Source organism: Papio anubis, chromosome 20 (assembly GCF_008728515.1).
Source record: "Papio anubis isolate 15944 chromosome 20, Panubis1.0, whole genome shotgun sequence".
NCBI lineage: Eukaryota > Metazoa > Chordata > Mammalia > Primates > Cercopithecidae > Papio > Papio anubis.
In genome coordinates, this window is record NC_044995.1 from 36,236,857 (window position 1) to 36,258,990 (window position 22,134).

The 22,134-nt window shown below is 43.9% G+C and overlaps 2 protein-coding genes across 2 annotated transcripts in view; one reads left to right on the top strand and one right to left on the bottom strand.

Annotated features, from left to right (window-relative positions):
* Positions 1 to 22,134, top strand: part of LOC101011071 (cytochrome P450 4F11) — a 45,046-nt gene that overhangs the window by 3,223 nt on the left and 19,689 nt on the right. The window lies entirely within an intron of this gene.
* On the bottom strand, positions 8,841 to 9,792 carry LOC101012108 (olfactory receptor 10H4-like). The gene is given in 3 exon segments (XM_031659798.1): positions 8,841 to 9,220; positions 9,223 to 9,697; positions 9,700 to 9,792. Coding segments are annotated over 3 exon segments (948 nt in total).

Here is a 22,134-nt window from a genome sequence, read left to right on the forward strand (position 1 = left end):
AACTGTAAAGATACGGAACCAACATAAGTGCCCATTGACCAATCAGTTGATAAAGAAAATGTGGCATATATACACCATGGAATACTACTCAGCCATAAAAAGGAATGAAATAATGTCTTTTGTTGCAATTTGGATGGAGCTGGAGGCCATTATTCTAAGTGAAGTAAGTCAAGAATACAAAACAAAATACCACATGTTTTCACCTACATGTGGGAGTTAAGCTGTGAGGACACAAATACATACAGAGTGATATAATGAGGTATGGAGACTCGGAGGACAAGGTTGGGAGGTAGGTAAGGGAGAAAAAACTACATACTGGGGACAGTGTACACTGCATGGGTGATGAGTGCACTAAAACCTCAGAATTCACCACTATAGAAATCATCCATGTAACCAAACCACTTGTACCCCAAATGCTATTGAAATAAAAAGAAATAAAGTAGACACATATCTTCACATTAAAAATATATCTTTGGGAGCTTTTCTTTTCTTTTTCTCAAAATATGAGTTTTGGAATATTTTTTTTATTTTTAATTGACAAATTTTACTTATATATATTTATAGGGTGCAACGTGATGTTATGATATATGTATACAATGTGGAATGATTAAGTCAATTTAATAAACATACCCATCATCTCATATACTCATCATTTTTGTAGTGAGAACTTTTGAAATTTGCTCTTTTAGCAATTTTGAGAAATATATTATTATCATCTATAGTCACCACGCATGTAATAGATCTCAAAACTTATTCCTCCTGTGTAATGGAAACTTGTACCCTCTGACCAATGTCTTTCCATTCTCTCTTTGTCCTTTCTCTGGTAACCACCATTCTTTTCTTGGTTTCCATGATTTCTGTATTAGCTATTTTAGATCTCACAGGTAATTAACATCATGTGCTATTTCTCTTCTTGTGCTTGACTTATTTCACTTAGCATAATGTCCTCCAGGTTCTTCCATGTTGTCACAAATGAAAGAATTTTCTTCTGTTTTTAAGGCTGAATAGCACTCCGTTTTGTATATATACCACATGGAAAATGAGTTTTGAATAACAAAAGCAATGATGAGAACAGGTTCTTCTTGCACTCAATGAGACATTACAGATAAGACAAGGGTTATCCTTGACATTCCTGCTACCCCACCTAATCTCCCTTTCTCCAAGGGGGCCTGCAGAGATACTGATTTGTCATCTAACTGTCTGTCTGTTTATCAGTCTATCTACATATCTTTCTATCATCTCTCTCCTTTTATGCTCCATATATTTTTTGTCCTGTGGTATTTACATTTATGGACATTTCGGAACATGTTTTTTTCCCACTTAATAGTGTGTCTGATAGCTATTTTTTCTGAGTGCTGAATAGCATTCCATGTTTTATTTGTCCCATCCCTTTCTTGAAGACACTTGTATAAACATTTCTAATCATTGTAGATACGGTCAATTTGCCTTCCAGAGTCTCTGTACTGATTTACCTTCTGGCCTGCATTGTGTGACAGGACTACTGATCCTCATTTTCTCCTTTAGTGTAGCTGTATAATGTTCCATTCTGTGGATGTTTGTTGTGGGAAGTCAGGGACCCTGAATGGAGGTACCAGCTGGAGCCCCAGCAGAGGAACATAAATTGTGGAGATTTCATTTTAATATGGACATTTATCAGTTCCCAAATAGTGCTTTTATAATTTCTTATGCCTGTCTTTACTCTAATCTCTTGTAATCTTGTTGTCTTCATAAAGGTGGATGTATCAACTCCAGGATCATTGTGATAATTGTTAACTGTACAAATTGATTGCAAAACATGTGTGTTTGAACAATAGAAATGGTACACCTTGAAAAAGAACAGAGTAACAGCAATTTTTAGGGAACAAGGGAAGACAACCATAAGGTTTGACTGCCTGCAGGTTTGGGCAAAAAGAGCCATATTTTTCTTCTTGCAGAGAGCCTACAAATGGACGTACAAGTAGGGAAGATATTGCTAAATTCTTTTCTTACCAAGGAATATTCATACCCTGGGAAAGGAATGCATTCCTGGGGGGAGGCCTGTAATGGCCGCTCTGGGAATGTCTGTCTTATGTGGCTGAGATAAGGACTGAGATCCACCCTGGTCTCCTACAGCACCCTCAGGCTTACTAGGGTGGGGAAAACTCTGCCCTGGTAAATTTGTGGTCAGACCAGCTCTCTGCTATCAAACCCTGTTTTCTGTTGTCTAGGATGCTTATCAAGACAATACGTGCACTGCTGAACATAGACCCTTATCAGTAGTTCTGCTTTTGCACTTTGCCTTGCGATCTTTGTTAGACCCTTATCAGTAGTTCTGCTTTTGCCCTTTGTCCTGTTCCCTCAGAATTGATCTTTGTTAGACCCTTATTAGTAGTTCTGCTTTTTCCCCTTTGAAGCATGTGATCTTTGTACCTACTTCCAGTTCTTACATCCCCTCCCCTTTTGAAATCCTTAATAAAAGCTTGCTGGTTTTGAGGCTCAGGTGGGCATCACGGTCCTACCAATATGTGATGTCACCCCCGGTGGCCCAGCTGTAAAATTCCTCTCTTTATACTGTCTCTCTTTTCTCAGCTGGCTGACACTTATGGAAAATAGAAATAACCTACATTGAAATATTGGGGGTGGGTTCCCCCAATAGATATTTATCTAAACATCTCCCCATCCATGTATATTTGGCTTGTTTCATCCTTTTGCTAAATTAAACCTGTGCAATTGGCATGTGTCTACAGTGACCATTGCTCATATGTGTAAGCATCTCTGCAGGACAAATTCCCGAAAATGCAATTGATGAATCAAGGACCATTTGCATTCCAGAATTGTAATAATGATTGCAAATCCATTTCTATATTTGCTGAGTTTGATGGCACAAGCTTTCCCACAAATTTGCCAATAGTATTATTGTATTATTAAATTTAAAATTTTTGTCAGTCTTCACATTTCATCTTTTAATGAGCATTTTCTTAAATAAGAGTGAGAAAGAGCATCTTTTGCCCAAGTTGATAAGCCACTTTCTTTCTATGGGAGTGGTCATCTTATATTTTCTGCTGTTTTTCTTTGGGTTCTTTTTTCTTATTTACTTATAAGAATGTGTATCACAATTAATGATTTTTTTCTGTCTTTTGTTGCAAAAGATTGCCTTTTGACTTTTTTTGGGGGTGCTTTTGGTTAATTTTTATGAAGTTACATTTGTCCATATTTTCTTTTGTATCACACTATCCATCTATTTCCCAGAGCTTTGTGTGGCTTTCTTTAGCAGATGGGAAGTTTTCACTTATTCACACGTCTGTCTCTGACCTCTTTAGTCGTTTGAATGCATCCTTTTTTATGGCATTGCCATACTATTTTTATTACTGTGACTTTCTTTTTTCTTTTTGCTTTTTTTGAGATGGAGTCTAGTTGGAGTGCAGTAGTGCGATCTCGGCTTACCGAAACCTCCCATCTCCCAGGTTCAAGCAGTTCTCCTGACTCAGTCTCCTGAATAGCTGGGATTACAGGCACTGTCCACCACGCCCAGCTAATTTTTGTATTTTTAGTAGAGACGAGGTTTCACCACGTTGGTCAGGCTGGTCTCAAACTCCTGACCTCAAGTGATCCACTCACCTCGGCTTCCCAATACTGTGACTTTCTAATAGGTTTTAACATCTGGCAGACTGGCTTTTTGTTGTTGTTGTTAATTCAACCCTTACAAACATTTGTTGCATGGCAAAGGGTGTGTTTTATTTGGATTGAGGGAAATTTATAATGAAATACAGAGATTTCATGTTTCTTTTTAAGTTTAATCCAGGTATTTTATATTATTTTGACTAGTATATTTTCTTTTATTATGTTTTCAGTTGATGGTTATTTCTACATGGTAAAGCTAATGATTTATGCAAATAAATTCTGTGCCCAATGAACACAGTACATGCTAAACATGATGTTGTGTATCAAGAGAAAAAATATAGATAATTAAGTAAAAGTTCTTGGGACAACTGGAAAGCCTTCTGGAAAAAAGGCAACTGAACCTGGTTCTCATGTCTTATGACAAGATAACGTTCAGATTAATCATTTTTTTCTAAAAGAGTCCTAAAAGCTCTAGAAGGAACCATGAGAAAATTATTTCATAGCTCCAGAGTAGGGATAACCTTATTTTGACGTAAATCCCAGGGGCTATGAAAAAGTGATACACTGTTAAATGAGAAAAGATACATGCCAGGCATGGTGGTTCATGCCTGTAATCCCAGTACTTTGTGAGGCCAAGGTGGGGAGATCACTTAGATCAGGAGTGCAAGACCAGCCTTGTCAACATGGGGAAACCCCGTCTCTACTGAAACTTAAAAAAATTAGTTGGCTATGGTGGTGAATGCCTGTAGTCCCAGCTACTTGGAAGGCTGAGGCAGGAGAATCACTTGAACCTGGGAGGTGGAGGTTGCAGTGAGCCGAGATTGTGCCACTGCACTCCAGGCGGGGCAACAGTGACTCCATTCTAGCCCCCCACTCCCATATAAAGGATACATAATAGTGTCTATAGTAGATGGTGTGCTCCCATATAATTTTTTAAGACGCTAAAAATTAGCCCAGAAAGCACACATTAAAAAGATAATAATCTGGCAACGTGTGGGGAGAAGTAAATGGCAATGGGCCATAGAGGTGGATTATGTTTTAAAGTTCCCAAATTCTGAACCAAATAAGTGCACACAATATTAGAATTTTAAGTAACCACTGCAAAAGAAGAAAGATTAAGCAGAGAATTCAGCTCCTTTGCTGGATCTTAAATGTTTATAAACATTTTCCAGTGGGGCCTCTAGTGTTTTTTAAGTGGAAAATCATTATCTGCCAAAATGATACATTTGCTCCCACATTTCAAATTGCATGACTCTTTTTTTCCCTTGCCTAATTGAACGTTCTGGTATCTCTAGTACCATGCTAAATAAGAGCAAAACATTGGATCTGGGTATTTTGTCACTCATTTGCATTTGAATTTGCTTTCTTGCCACAGACAATGTTTATTTTATGCAAGTTGTTAACCTTGCTTTACCGCTGGCTTCTGGTGTTTTTCATCAAGGTATTTATTTTTAACTGCTTGGCTAGAATTTCTCTGGTACTTTTCTAATTGTCTGCTTCTCTAATTGTTTCTGCTTTTGAAAATTCTCAAATGTTTGATCCCATGGAGTTTATTTTTTGTGACAGGAGAAAGGTCTCATCTGGAAATAGAAAGGTGGAGAGTTGTGTCTTGGTTCCCTTGATAATGATTGGGGCTGGGGTGTTTCCTTAGGACGTGGCTGCAGGCTGTGCCTAAAGGAGAGAGCCTGCGGTTACATCCCCCAGCTCCCTTCATCTCCCGACACTGCACACAGGACATTGTTCTCCCAGATGGCCGAGTCATCCCAAAAGGTGCCCACAGCCTCAGGGGGAGGAGCCTCCCAGGTAGGAAGATGGGCCCTTCAGGGGGTCCTCGTCCTGACTGCCCCCTTCTCTCCCACAGGCATTATCTGCGTCATCAATATTATAGGGGTCCATCACAACCCAACCGTGTGGCCGGATCCTGAGGTGCTGCCTTCTCATTCCCACCACCACCACTCCATCCTCTCTCTCTTTTTGTTTTGGTTTTTGTCAATTCCAATGTTCCTAGTGGAGGGGGCAGGGTTTTGATGAGGAAAATCCAGCATCTGCCTTTAACACACATTTGTCTCTCCAACAAGGCTGCTGGACCTAGGAGACCCCACCCAGCAAACCTTTATCTCACCTGCAGGTCTACGACCCCTACCGCTTCGACCCAGAGAACAGCAAGGAGAGGTCACCTCTGGCTTTTATTCCCTTCTCCGCGGGGCCCAGGTAAAAGCGCCCTGTGTGCCTGAGGCGAGGATGAGGGGGTGATAGTGCGGGGAGTGAAAAAGGGGGACATTGTAGATGGTCCTAGTTCCAGATCTTCCCTCCACTCCTTCACAGTTTATGGGAAAACGTCCATGGAATGGGGATGAGTGGGTCCTAGAGGAGTCCGTGGAGTGCTCAAAATCCCCTTCTCCATCTGCTGGTCTGACTGGGAGCTGGAGTCTGGCCCAGGCTCCAGGACATGCAAGTCCCACATGGGGGTCCCAGGCATGCTTAGCCCCTCTCTATATCTCTCAGGTTGAGCTGCGTGTGGTTGAGGGGGTCCCGGGTCAGGCTCCTGGAGTGATGGGACCCAAATGCGGGTCTTGGGTGCAGTCACAGTCCACTCTCCCGCCTGCAGGAACTGTATCGGGCAGGCGTTTGCCATGCGTGGGAGATGAAGACGGTCCCTGGCGTGATGCTGCTTTCCACTTCAGTTCCTGCGGACCACACTGAGCCCACCCGAGGAAGCCGGAGGCTGATCACTTGCGCCGAGGCCCGGGCTTTGGCTGCAGGTGGAGCCCTGAACCTGAGCTTGCAGTGACTCTCTGATCCATCCACCTTATTTTGCAGATTCTCATGAATAAAACGGTGCTGTCACCTCTGCCTGGGCCTCACTGACTGCCAGCAGGGGGCTCTTGGGGATTGGGAGGCTTCAGGGTGAGGTCTAACCTCGGTGGGTTGGGCGGGGTGTTGTCCCTGACCCCAAGACCCTGACTGCCTCTTTGGCTGAGCATAGGGCCTCCATGCCTATAGCAGGGTCTCTCAGAGCCCAAGTATGGACTTTATCCTGTGGACAATAGGAGCCATGGGAGGGTTTTGAGCAGGAGAGGGACCAGGATGAAGAACGGATTTAAGAAGCGAGACGGAGGCTCAGTCAGTGAGAAGCAACCATAGAGGCAGATCCTTTCTTCTGGTATGGGAGTGTCCCAAGACTGAGGTCCCTGTCCAGTTCAGAACATAGGGATAGAAGGGTGCAGCTTTTACCCTGGCAGGCTCTCAGGAATTCTCAGCTTCCTTTCTTGCCAACCTCCCACCCTACATCTCTCCTTTCCAGTTGATCACTTTTCTGACCCCCTTTCCCTAACTTCAGGCAGCTCCATTTTTTCCTCTTTTGAGACCTCTGACTCTGCCCAGGCAGCCCGTCCATCAGGTACTACCTGAATCCTCCCCCTACTATCTTCTGTTATGTGCCAGGCACTCTCACAAGTGTCAGATGTTGGGCACGTCCTCACCCTTTCACCTCTAGATTCCTCCTTCATTCCCATCACTCACCCGTCTTGGGGTCACGACCTTCCCTTTTGACCCTTGAGATTCAAAGCCAGATGATTGGAAACAAAACACCATCCCAAACGTATGGGATCTGGAGCCAGACTGTGGTGCTGAAGTCTCACATTTGCTGTGTGACTTGAGCCAGTTAATTCCCGTCTATGCACTTCAGTTTCCTCAAACATATAATGCGGGCAACAATCTAGCTCAGGGTTGTTCTGAGGACAAAGTTTGAGGAACTCGGAACTGTGCCTGGTGCACATTGGATGCTTAATAAATGTGGCCATTATTACCTCCTCTCCGAGAAAGTCTGGCTAATAAAGCATGTTGCCTTTCGAGATAGTTTTTTTCTACCATGACTTTAAAGACTGTCTTGGAACTCATAGGCAAAAATTCTGATATTTGTGCTCCTTGAATAAGCTTCTGGTTGCCATGGTGCTTCATTGATGATAAGCACACATGCAAGTGTTGTCTAGAGTTTGCAGGATAAGGCAAAAGATAGTTTTTTTTGTTTGGAATTTTATAGCATAAACATAGGTTAAAACTTCTTCCAACCATGTCACCTTTTGACCTTGCGAGTCCATGATCTCTACTTTTCTAGAATGAAGTATCTTTCAGTGTTGACCACATTCCAGCACCAGCAGGAAGCACAGGCGAGGGCACTATGAGTAGCATTAGAAGAGAATTCACACTGTAAAAATAATATTCATTCCTCAGTTAGTGGAACTAATGGCTATAACCAGAAAACCAAAAAAATGATGCATCCATTGGAGGCAAGGGAGTACATATCCTAGAATGACCCATTGACATTGCAGAGCAACTGTGTCAAAAATGCTTGGAGGAGAGATGAGGCTATCTTATTAGGACATATTACAGACCTATTATTAAGATATATTAAGCCCTATTACCAACCTCCTTTTTTCTCTCTTCCTCCCTTTACCAGATTTTGCTCCAAATTCTTAGTTATTACATTTCCTGTACAGATAAAAAAAATTTAAAGAACTCTCTTTTTACTTGACACCTGCTTTCTCTCTGTCTTCCTCTCTCTGTCTCTCTCTCTTTATTCTGTCTATGTCTCTGTATCTCTCGCTGTCTTCTATCTCTGTCTCTGTATCTCTCTCTCTTTCTCCTTCTTGGTCTCTCTCTACTTTTGCATTCTGACATCCTTCACTCAACTCCACATATTAATATCCACACCCAAACTTAGGATATATCTCTCCCAAAGACAGTGAGGAACTTTATATAAGAACCAGTTTCTCTGAGGGAAGTAGTTTATTTTCCTTTGTACATTTCTTCTAATTAAAAGGATAATATTTATAAAACACTGGACACAGTGCCGATGCATAGAAAAAACTTAATGCTTGGTGGCATTTATGACTATCATGTTATTCTTACTTTTTCTTACACTAGGGGAAAATAAAATATATTTTGCCAGTCCATTCAAGAAGAACCATGTTCATAAGTGCCCAGACACATCCATGTGATGATCCCCACCTGTCCATAGATAGAAAACACATTTCTAAGCACAGATAATAGGATAAAGTTCACAATGGCTCATAAACAAGAGATTGTGATCACTTGAGGCTAAGCAAAAAGGGATAAGAAACAATAGCTAGTATGTATCAAATAGATATTTTCACATACCTGAACCCTTACAACAGTCCTATGGAGACAGACATTATCTTCAGCTCTTCTATTATATTTTATCACCACCAAATTGGCACTCAGGAGCTTAGAAGACAGAATTTTCTGTAAAAGTTTTTATTTATGGCATTCTTCAGCTTCTTGTTCCTTAAGCTGAAAATGATTGGGCTAAGGAAGGGGGTGAAGACAGTATAGGTGGTGGCCATCAAGGCATCACTGTACATAGAATGAAAGCCCTTGGGCTTGAGGTAGAAAAGGGAGGGAAAACTATAGTGCGTGACCACCACAGTGAGGTGGGATACACATGTGGAGAAAGTCTTGTGCCGGCCCTCAGCACAGGGAATCCTCAAGATGGCAGCCACAGTGAAGACATAGGAGAGGATGATGAGTAATAAACAGCCTATCAGGGCTGTGACACACACCAGCATCACACCCATCATGACAGATGATGTCTTGTTCCACAGGCCAACTTCAAAAGGGAAAGCACATGACAGGCAAAATGGTGGATCACGTTAGACCCACAGAAAGTGAGGTGGAAAACTATCATTGTCACCATCATCCCCATGACTGAGCCACCAGCCCAGGTCCAGGCCACAAGACGGGCACAGTCACGGGGACTCATGAGCACGTTGTAACGCAGTGGGGGGCAGATGGCCACGTAGCGATCATAGCCCGTGACCATGAGAAGGAAGGAGTGAGTGAAGCCAAACATGAAGGAGAAGAACATCTGACTGGCACAAGACACAAAGGTGATGGAATGATGGGTGGAGAGCAGATCAGCCAGCATGCGAGGGGTGATGGCAACAGTGAACAGAATCTCAGAGATGGAGAGGGCACACAAGAAGAGGTACATGGGTATGTGGAGTCTGTGTTCAATCCAGATTGTGGCCATGATGAGAAGGTTGCCCAGCAATGTGAACAGGAACATCAGGAGAACAACAGCAGGAACAAGACGGGCAGGAGCTGCTGGGGGAAGCCTGAGAAGCCAAAGAGGATAAATTCAGACATGGTGCTGTAGTTCTGACCAGGCATGGATACTGCATCTGGTGAGATTAGAAACAAAATTAAATGACAGTGGTTAAAACACAGACTCTAGCACACACCAAATGGCAACTCAGCAGCTCTATGCTATTCAACAACTGGCAGAATTTTCTGGGTCTCACTTTCCTCATCTGTAAAATGGAGTAAACAATAATAGTTCTTAACATTCAGCAATGTGACAAAGATCAGATGAGATCAATATATTAGATGATCATGTCAGATTTTGGCTACTAATTGGGTTTCTATTAACACCGACTGACATAAAGGAAAGGTTCAATACTTGGAGCCATTAGAGACAGGCATAGATGATCAGGGTCAGAGTCTCTTGATAGTGTGCCAGTTCTAGAAGACATGTATTTTGATCTTGGGGTTTAAAAGTTTTTTTCCTGAGAGTCTTTATCTTTTAGTGCTTATTTAACTCAATTACCTTTATTTTAATACTGATTTATTGATACTCATTTATGCCATCCTATTTCAAATTGTATATTTGCCATTCTAAAAAATCTGAATAGAAAATTTGAAAGAAAAGGCTGGATACATACCTGTCAGACAAATATGCACCAAATGAAAGCTGAGGTTGCAATCTTAATAATAATAAAAGGCGGAATTTATGGAAACAATGATCACAATGTCTCTAATACCATATGCCACTCCAGGGAACCAGAGTTCCTTGAGACATGGCTGATCTGTGGTCTGGACACAGAAGAAATCCTTAAACACCTTGTACCAGTGTGAAATGAAACTTCCACTAAGTAATGGGGTAATATTAAAAGCCTGGAGGTTCTAGATTGAAAAGATGCCCACTAGCCAAAAAGGATAATCATTGTACAGAAGATGGAGGAATAAGCTAAATTACGCCATGAAGAAGCTTTCAGAAAAACAGAAGGATAATTCCACAGAACAATTGGTCTGGTCTCATTGATAAAGGCTCATTCAAAGGACAAGAGAAATTCGAGGACATAACCACTGGATGCAACATAGGAGACTAGTTGAATATTAATTTACATAACCAGCTGTAAGTATTTTTAAGGCAATAGAGAACATTTTGATTATAGTATGAATGAATGATTAGGTATGAGTAATATTAAGGCATTATTATTGATCTAATTACCAATTATTTTAGAGACAGTTCTCACTCTGTTCCCCAGCTTAGAGTAGGATTATGACTCACTGCATCCTGGAACTCCTGGGCTCAAGCAATCCTCTGCCTCAGCCTCCTAAATAACTGGGACTACAGGTGTGTGCCATGTCAACTGTCTAATTAAAAAATTTTTAGAGACAGGGCCTCACATTGTTGCCCAAACTAGTTTCGAACTCCTGGCCTCAAGTGATCTTCCTATCTCAGCCTCCCAAAGTGCTGGGATTATAGGCATGAGTCACCATGCCCAGCTAATTATTTTTTTAAAGTGCAATCTGGTTACTTTGTCTATGGAGAAAAATGTATGGTTTCTTGATGCATGAAATTCTGTTTTGTAAAAAATATATATATATATATATATTCAAGCCTGGCACGGTGGCTCACGTCTGTAATCTGAGCACTTTAGGAGGCCTAGGTGGGAGAATTGCTTGAGCCTAGGAGTTGGGATCAGCCTGGCGAACATAGTGAGACCCCATCTTAAAAAAAAAAATCTTGGCTGGGGCACAGTGGCTCATGCCTGTAATCCTAGTACTTTGAGAGGCGGAGGTCAGTGGCTCACTTGAGGGTAGGAGTCAAAGACTAGCCTGGCCAACATGGCGAAACCCGGTCTCTACTAAAAATACAAAAATTGGCCTGGCGCGGTGGCTCACGCCTGTAATCCCAGCACTTTGGGAGGCCGAGGCGGGCGGATCAAGAAGAAAAGATAGATTGTTCACCCATTGTAGTGAGAAAACTGCTCATTTTATGAAGCAAAGTAAGTAAATCTGAATTTCTGCCTAACAGCACATACAAAGGAGGAATCCAGCTGGATTCAAAAAACAAATACCAAATATCAAAGTATAAATTTAATAGAAGAAAGTATAGGAGAATAACTTTGTGATCTAGGCTTGAGGAAAGACTTTCTAAACAACATTTCCAAAGCACAATCATTAATATGATTTTTAAGACATGAAAAAAAAAGCAACATTGAGGACTTCCATTCAACAAAGGATTTCTGGGATGAAGTTAACAGGCAGATGGGAAATGGGGAAAAGATATTTGCGTTGTCTAAAACTGACAGGAGCACATCCATGTTGTGTGGGGAATTTCTTAAAGACTGACAAGGGAATAATATCTAGAACAAACAAGAAACCAGTTCTATCAAGAAGGAGTAGGTACCTTAATGCAAAAATGAGCAAAAGATGTGAGAAGATGATGCACAGGAGTTACTCAGACAAATGAACGGATGTTCAAAAAAAAAAAAAAAAAAGGAAACCAAAAGGAAGAAAAGAAAAACAGAATAGAGGAAAGGGGAAAATGAAAAAGAGCAGTGGAATTTCACTGTATTCCCCTGCAGTTCCCCAAATTATAAAATGTCTTGTGTTGGTTGGGCTATGAGGAGAAAGAAATACGTATGCACTATGGGCTGGGCACAGTGGCTCATGCCTACAATCCCAGCACTTTGGGAGGCCGAGGCAGGAGGATCACTTGAGGCCAGGAGTTTGAGACAAGCCTGGCCAACATGGAAAAACCCCATCTCTACCAAAAATACAAGTATTAGCCAGGTGTGGTGGTGAACGTCTGTAATCCCAGCTACTCTGGAGGCTGAGGCATGAGAATTGCTTGAACCCAGGAGGTGGAGGCTGCAGTGAGTTGAGATCGCACCAAAGCACTCCAGCCCGCTGGTGACAGAGGGAGACTGTATCTCAAATAATAATAATATTAAAAGAAATATCTATGCACTATTAGTGGGCATGTAGAATGGTGGAAATTAAAATCTTTAATGGAAGGCATGCTCTGTATACCAGCAAACTTGCTACTGTGTATCTATCTTGACTTCTGAAACCTGTTTACAGTGGGACATGTAAGAGAAAGGTCCCTGCAGCAGTTAGTTTAGTGGGGGTGTTGGATAAGCCTGCTTGTCCCTAATTGGAGAGAAGGCAGGTAAAAGGGTATAGAGGCAAACAATAGATAAAGAGGCAAAAGGATATAGAGCTTTTGGCAGGAATTAGATGCACACAGAGTAATGTAAGTGAACCTTTAAAATAATATTGAGTGAATAAAACTCAAAACAGGATGAACTCTCTAGCATAATTCCATGTGGTCACATTAAAAATACATCTACATGAAACTACTCTGACTAATATAGTAATAATGAATCCATGTCATTTGTCAAAATCCATATATACAATGCGAAGAGTATAACTTAATGTAAACTATGGAATTTAGTTAATAATAATGCATCAATATTGGTTCATCAATTGGAACACACGGTACCACAGGAATGCAAGATGTCAACAAAAGGAAAAACTACTCTAGAACTTGGTTAAGAATGTGTTAGTGCTGGTTCATCAATTGTAACAGGTGCTACAGGAATGCAAGATGTCAACAATAGGAGATACTACTGTAGAACTTGGTTAATAATGTGTCAATATTGGCACATCAATTGTAGCACAGGTGCTGGAGGAACACAAGATGTCAACAATAGGAGAGAGGTCCCCACATGCAGGGGTGAGGCATATATGAGAACTCTCTATACTTTCGGATCAATATTTCTATAAACTTAAAACTCCTCTAATAAAATCAAGTCCATTAATTTACCATTTAAAAAAAGTCACATAAGAAATATATGCAGATAGAAAGCAATGTGTATCTTACAAGAACATATACAAATCAAAAGGTGCATATTACGTATGTGAAAATGCCTGTCAAGAAAGAATGGAAACAGCGAAAGAAAGGGGATAAACAAATGAAATAAGAAAAGGATCTTGCACAAACTAATGTCAATCAAAAGTCACAAACTGGAAATATCACAGACTCAAACCTCTGCACCTGAATTCTACCATAAAAGAAAAACAGAAATGTTTTTATGACTAATGTAAGCCACATTGCTGTAAGAGTTTCTGAAATCCTTGGTTCTGGATGGGCCCATCCATCATTACACCCCATAGTAGTCTCACTAGGACATTGTCCCCAAGTATCTGCCCCCGACTCCCTGCCACACAGGAGGAGTCAGTCCGGCTCTTGGACAACAGAGAATCACGCAGACAGTGAGGAACTTTACTGGACTGAGGATGACGTATTCCACATGAAAAGACCACACTTATGACATGGAAGGAAAGTCTTCTGACCACGCAGCCACCCTACCCGGAAACCATCCCCCAGCATCAGCCACCTTCCTTCCCCATCCCTCCCATTGCTGGGCATCCTCTCTCCTACTAAGCACTTCTCCATCTGCTCCGCTCCTCTCCATCCCCTCTCCTGGGCCGCCGCCCCACCCTCCTCCTCATCTCCTCTCCTCTGCACACACTCCACTGTGGCTTACAGAGAGAATTTTCTGAAATGCTTACACGTTGTGAAGGCATCAGACCCAGGGTGGAAACCCCAGCTCTCACTGTGTGTCTTTGGAGAAAGGACTTTGCAGCTCTGAGGCTCCTCTCCCCAACTGGAAAACAGGAGTAAGCAGAGCACTGTGAGAGTCCACCGTGTAAGTCATTGTCATTGACTGATGATGATATTGGTCTTCAGAGCTGATTTGTTTGTATCGTTCTGTACCAGCTGTCACTCACTGACCCCATTCTAGACTCATGGTCTCCAACCCTAGCAGGGACCTTAGCATTCCTGGCAATGACACAACACAGTGTCTGATCCAACCAAGAGTCTGATCCAACCTTCCCCCTCTGCTGAAGCTCCTGTCTCACCCCTACAGTCCAACATCCTGCCTCCTGCTTGCTGGAGCAGCCACAGTTCTCGAGGCTGGGGTCCCCCGTCTCCTCTGACAGGTGGACGGAATTCTGCCTACTCTGGTATCACTGCGGATGGCTCACACACAGGTGCAGAGCAAACATCTCACAGCACTGGAATGCATCCAGCTCCATCCTGCCTCTTACAACCAGATTAGCAAGGACACAACAGTGGAGACAAAATACACCTAGCACAGGGTTTCTCAGTCTCAGCACTCGTGACATTTGGGACCGGATCATTCTTTGTAGTGGGAGCTGTCCTGTGCATTGTCTGCCATTTAGTGGCGCCTTTACCTCAATCCCTTAGATGCTAGTAGGAAAATCCCCCCCTCCCCACAAGTCCTGAGAACAGGAATATCTCTGGACATGATCAAATGTCTCCTGGGGGCCAGAATCACATTCAGTTGAGGACCGCTGACCTATAAGCTGCAACGGGCACCTGGGTTGGATGAAGAGCCAGGCGCTCTGCGTGGGAAAAAGCCACCCTAGGCAGCCACCTAAGGCTGAGATCTCTCTCTTTTCCCCGTCTCCCCAGTTCTGCACCCCACCTGCAGGCTGGGCAGCTCCATCCACAACTCTCTGACTCTGCCCTTGTACCCATATCCTCTTGGTTCCCCTCCACCTGGGGTTGCCTTCAATCAAGCGGTCTTAAGGAAAACGCAGAAAAAGGACCCTTTTAAGGTGCTTTCAGAGGGTACCTGCAGGCAAGCATAGGAGCCTTGAACTGGTGCTGTGAGCTTTATGCCTGCAATGGCCTTCCCAGCAGGTTATTCCCATGGGCCTCCCCAGGAAACCACCCTGGAAGGGCTGTCCTCTGCGTCTGGAGAGGCCAGGAGGGGCCTCAGGGGGCGTTCCGGAATCTGAAGCCTCCACCTCTTCCTCCAGCACACAAGGGCTCACTGCTACCTCTCTGCCCAGGAAGGCTTTAGCTCCTGCAAAGGATGGAAAGATTCCAGTCTCAAAGGAGATAGGACTGGAGAGAATTCTGGTTAAAGATTAATATGGAAGGGACATACTGAGGCATAGTCGACCTCCCCTCCTGTCATAGCTGGGAACTCAGTTTTTAAGATTTCTCTGGGGTTTCTGTGTTCAGGAGGGCGGCTGCTCAGTTGATTGGGGGCCTTAGGATTTTATTTTTATTTCTCCAAATCCAACAGACCCCGTGGTGCTCTGAGAGACTGGAAAATGAAGATGCTGTGTAAGAACTTGCAGGACACAATAGGGGATTCACAGTGGAAATGTTTCATATGTTAGGGTAAGAAATCACTGTTCTTCACTGAGACAATACATCTTCACTCACTGCTGAGCCCCAGTAAGGACACAATCCAATATGTTCATCCTGGACTAGGTGTGTTCTCTTCATAAAGCCATAAAATTAGGTGCACAATCCAACTTCTCACCAAATACAAGTGGTATATACCAAGCTGAGCTCAAGCCAGTCTTTTTTTTTTTTTTGAGACGGAGTCTCACTATTATCTAGGCTAGAGTGCTGCGGTGTGATCATAACTCACTGCAGCCTCAACCTCCTAGGCTCAAGTGATCCTCCTGCCTCAGCCTCCCGAGTATCTGGGACTACACGCTGGTGCAAGCATGCCCAGCTAATTTATTTTACTTTTTGTAGAATTGGGGTCTCACTGTGTTGCCTAAGCTGTCCCTAGACTCCTGGACTCAAGCGATCTTCCTGCCTCAGCCCCCCGATGTGCTGGGATTACAGACATGAGCCACTGAGCTCAGCCACTCAAACCAGTCTTTTTTTTTTTTTCTTTTTTTCTTTTTTCTCAGATGTAAGTATTCGGTTTATTGATTTAAAAACATCTGAAATTCTGTTTTGTAAAAAAATATATATATATATATTCAAGCCTGGCACGGTGGCTCACATCTGTAATCTCAGCACTTTAGGAGGCCTAGGTGGGAGAATTGCTTGAGCCTAGGAGTTGGGATCAGCCTGGCGAACATAGTGAGACCCCATCTTAAAAAAAAATCTTGGCTGGGGCACAGTGGCTGATGCCTGTAATCCTAGCACTTTGAGAGGCGGAGGCCAGTGGCTCACTTGAGGGTAGGAGTCAAAGACCAGCCTGGCCAACATGGCGAAACCTGGTCTCTACTAAAAATAAAAAAATTGGCCTGCCGCGGTGACTCACGCCTGTAATCCCAGCACTTTGGGAGGCCGAGGCGGGCGAATCACAAGGTCAGGAGATCGAGACCATCCTGGCTAACATGGTGAAACCCCGTCTCTACTAAAAAATACAAAAAAATTAGCTGGGCGAGGTGGCGGCGCCTGTAGTCCCGGCTACTCGGGAGGCTGAGGCAGGAGAATGGCGTGAACCTGGGAGGCGGAGCTTGCAGTGAGCCGAGATCGCACCACTGCACTCCAGCCTGGGCAACAGAGCCAGACTCTGTCTCAAAAACAAAACAAAACAAAACAAAAAACCAAGAAACAAACATAAAACCCCGAAAATTAGCCGGTGTGGTGGCAGGAGCCTGTAATCCCGGCAACTCGTGAGGCTGAGGCACCGAGAATCGCTTGAACCTGGAAGGCAGAGGTTGCAGTGACCCAAGATTGCGTCACTGCACTGCAGCCTGGGTAATAGAGTGAGACTCTGTCTCAAAAAAAAAAAAAAAAAAAAATTCTTTATTCCGATATAATTCACAGCCAAAAATTCATCCATGTAAAGTGTACAATTCAATGCTTTTTCAGTATGGTCACAGAATTGTGCAACCATCGCAACAATTCATTTTAGAACATTTTCATTATTTGTAAAATAAACGCCATGCACATTAACAGTGACTCCCCATTGCCTGCTTCCACCCAGACTTAGACAACCACAGATCTGTTTTCTCTTTCTGTCTTTATGGATTTGCCTGTTCTGAACATTTTATATAAATGGAATCACATACTATTTTGACTGTCTTCTTTCACTCGGCATCATGTTTTCAAAGTTCATCTATGTTGCAGCATTAGTATCTATGTTACAGTATTAGTATCTATGTTACAGCATTAGTATCCATGTTACAACATTAGTATCTATGTTACCTCATTAGTATCTATGTTACAGCCTTAGTATCTATGTTACAGCATTAGTATCTATGTTACAGTTTCAGTACTGCGTTCCTTTTTACAGCCAAACGATATTCCATTGGATAGATACACCGTATTTTGTTTATCCGTCCATCCATTATTAGACATTTGGGTTGCTTCCACTCTTTCGCTATTATGAATAGTTCTGCTACAAACATTGATGCATAACGTAAAAGGAAAATAAAATCTTGGGACCCCAATTCACTCTCCCAAAAAGAAAAAATTAAGCTGAAAGCTGAGTCATGCGAGAACTTGCCAGAAAGCTTTAGTAGATATTGATAAGCTGATTCTAACATTTATATGAAAATGCAAACGACCTAGAATAGAAAAAGTTAATTATATAAAGGAGAATAAAGTTGGAATACGTACACTGTCTGGCTTCAAGACTTCTGTAAGAGTGAAATCAGCAAGATGGTGGGATAGGAGGTCCCCCCCAGTTGGATCCCCCTACAACAACAATAATTTCATAGTCATCCATGGGAAAAAGTGACTTTCGGAGTGTCTTGGGATTCGGGTAGGCATTTGTGAAACCCAAGACCTAGAAGGGTTGCTTTGAGAAGGCAGACAGACCCACAGCCAGGTGGCAGACCTGCTGTTCTGGTCCCAGCTCCCTGTTCCGGTAGAGACCCTATTCCATAAAGGGCTTAGGACCAGAGACAGCAGCCACCCAGGGACTCCTTGGCCTCTGAGCCTGCAGGGAGCTGTGGCTCAGGTGCATCCCACACACTCCCAGAGCACAGAGTCCAAGAAGTGGGAGCTTTGTGGGGACTCACAGAGTGGAGACCTGGGAGGATTACTGGCTGTACACACAGAGGAGAAAACAAACCACACAAGTGAAATATATAAACGTATAAATAGTTATATGTACATAAATGTTTATTATTATTATTAAATTGGATGGAGTTTCACTCTTGTTGCCCAGGCAGGAGTGCAATGGTGCAATATTGACTCACTGCAACCTCCGCCTCCTGGGTGCAAGCGATTCTCCTGCCTCAGCCTCCCAAGTAGCTGGGATTACAGGCGTCCACCACCACATCCAGCTAATTTTTATATTTTTAGTAGAGATGGGGTTTCACCACGTTGGCCAGGCTGTTCTTGAACTCCTGACCTCAGGTGATCCACCCAGCTCGGCCTCCCAAAGTGCTGGGATTACAGGCATGAGCCACTGTGCCCGGCCCTAAACATTTATATTCTAAGCTTAAAAACTACTCATGCTAGAGTTTATTTATACAAATATGATGGATAGAAGTGTATGCCTCTATGCACTGTCCACCTCATTTCTGTGAATATTTAGTAGACATACCTGCTGTTCTGTACCTCACTCTCTTAGCCTCATATCTTGCCTCCCTTGAATGTGTGCACATAGAGAAAGATGCATTTTAAATGATCCCCTTTCTCGTTGATTTAGAACTGGTTGAGTTTGAGGCTCATTTCCGTAGAGTATCTACCCTCTAATATTCTGTAAAGCAAGGGACCCCAACCCCCGGGCAGCAGACAGGTGCTGGTCTGTGACCTGTTAGGGACTGTACTGCACAGGAGGAGGTGAGCGGTGGGTGAGTGAGCGAAACTTCATCGGTATTTACAGTTGCTCACCATCACTCACATTACTGCCTGAGCTCCGCCTCCTGTCAGATTAGTGGCAGCATTCGATGCTCATAGGAGTGCAAACCCTAATGTGAACTGCGCATGCAGGGGATTAAGATTGCATGCACCTTATGAAAATCTAATGCCTGATGATCTGTCACTGTCTCCCATCACCCCCACATGGGATCATCTAGTTGCAGGAAAACAAGCTCAGGGCTCCCACTGATTCTACATGATGGTGAGTTGTATAATTACCTCATTACATGATACAATGTAATAATAATAGAAATAAAATGTACAATAAATGTGATGCGCCTGAATCATCCTGAAACCATCTTTGTCTCTCCTCTCCCTGCCACAGTTTGTGGAAAAATTGTCTTCCACGAAACTGGTCCGTGGTACCAAAAAGGTTGGGGACCACTGCTGTAAAGGCATAGGCTGTGTGTGTGTGTGTGTTGTGTGTGTGTGTGTGTGTGCACGCGTGCTGAGGTCTCCATGCTGGGGGACATTCAAGCAGAGACTATCAGGGATGCAGTAGCTGGGCTGTGCAGAGCTCATGTGTTCATTGGATGGGCGGCTGGGCTCCCTGGATGTTCAGTTCCCAGACACAGAACAGCTGATGTCTCCCCTGGAAGAATCCACCTGTGAGTCTGTCTTAACACCTAACAGGTGTTCAAATTTCCTGTTGTTGCTTCACCACAGATAACTCTTCTGGATTCAGGCCAAGGCTCCTGTGTCCGAGAGGTTGCTCCCCTAAGCGCAATCACAGCCAAGAGGCAGGTGGTGGGGGCAGGCTGGACCTTTGGGGCCCTTCTCCAATACAGCGCAAGGCCATGTCTCTGCCTGCTGCTGGGATCCGAGGTCAGACCCCCATATCCAGCTTACACAGCACCCACAGCAGCAACAGCAGAAACAGTTGCACTTGCTGAGCCTTTAGTCTGCCTTGTGTGCATTTTGCCTGCCTGCATTGTCTGTTTTTAAGTATTGACAGCCATAGTGAGTGCTGCTGGCTTAACCCATTTACAGATATGAAGGGCATACAGCCCGGTGGTGGGGAGTATGCAGTGTGAGGCTGGGTGGGTGGTCTGGGTAGCCAGCCTGGCTCCTAGCTGGCACAATGCGACTATGAGTGGTCATAAATATCTTGCAGGCTTTTAATGATTCATTTGTAAAATGGAAAACAAGATGGTTAATATACTTAAAGGACTCAAAACAGGCTGTGTGAGTTATGTTGGCAAATGGTGGTGGTCACCATTCACGTCGACTGCCTGCTCATCACAGGCACACAGCAGGAGTCTGCAGTGGCGGGCCCCTCTGGCAGCTGGGGCAGCTTTTCTTCCTTAGTCCTAGAACCCCGCCTGGTTCGTAAACTCTGGCTTTGCTCCCTGAGCCTAATAGAGAGGTGGAAACACTTCAGCCTTGAGTGAGGTCTGTCCTTGCAGAGGGGAGTGGGGATTTTGGGATGCACCCCTACCCCACAAGGGGCTGCAAAGGCCAGCTGCCTGAATCCCTTGGCTGAATGAGCTGGCGGTGGTGGTGGGGTGGGGGAGGTTTGGGAGCTCCCCAACACCAGCCAGTATCCCAGGAGCACTGTCTTTACATCCCCTTCTCAGTAGCTCTGCTGGGAGCCCCTCCTTCAAGCACCCCCTCTCCTGGAGTCCACCCCCACAGGGCAGTTCAGGACAGGATCAGGGGAGAGCCAGGAGAGCCCTGGGTCTGTGGGCGGAGCATCCCTGCATGTGGAGGAGGCGAGTGCTGATCAAGAGAGCCTCCAGATATTTCCCCTCATCTCTGGGGCCACTACATAGCCTGGGAATTCCTTGATTCATTAATGTCCTGTATTACTAGGCAGTGACCTAGCAGATGGGTGCAGGAGCAACATGGCAGAGGAAAAGTTTGGGCAGAAGGTCTCACAAATGCTTGGCTTCCTGTGAGCTTTGGGCTAGAGAGCCTGCCCTTCTGAGACTCAGTTTGCCCTTGTATGTGTTAAATGGGCGCATTCCCTCTCTGGATGCCATCGCCGGGTCTCAACAATCCAGGGCTCCTGGCTCAGAACTGAGGTTGAGTGTGAAAGGCGTTAGTAGGCATGATGATGCAGGAGGTGAGCATCTGACATCGCCAGGTGCACTTGACCAGTGGGAATTGGGCGCAGAGTGGGCATGCTTTACCTGCGACCCCTGCTGCGCGCCCACAGTAGAGGAGTGCTGTGGAGAGGTTTACCTACACACAGTAGGCATTCTTTATCATCAGAACTTTGCACAGAGTAATTTTACTTTATGTAAGAGCATTCAGCACACCTGAAAAACACTTTATGTAGAACATCAGTACACAGTAGGTGTCTTCATCATAAAGGTGGACACAGGAGTCAGTTTATGAAGTGTAGCACATAAAACATAAAGTGAGCACACTATATGCAGTGCACCTACAAACACCTGAAAACACTTTATGTAAATCTGGCACACAGTAGGTGTGCTTTATGTAGAATACTGGGACACATGGAGTCGGTTTATGAAGGTACCAGCACCAGAGTAGGCACACTGTGTGGGAGCACTTGGCGCTGAAGTAGAGTGCACTTTACATAGATCCTGGGCCGCATTAGTAAACATGCTGTGCTCTTTGGCATCGACACTGATGGGTGTGCTTTATATCGAGCAGCAGGTGCAGAGAATGGGATCACTTTACAAAGATTACTCTGCACAATTTCACTTTATGTAAGGGGACCGAGGAACACAGAAATAAGTTACTTTCTGTGAAGCGCCCATACACACATTAGACACCAACTTACATAGAGCACTTGGCGCACCCCCTGA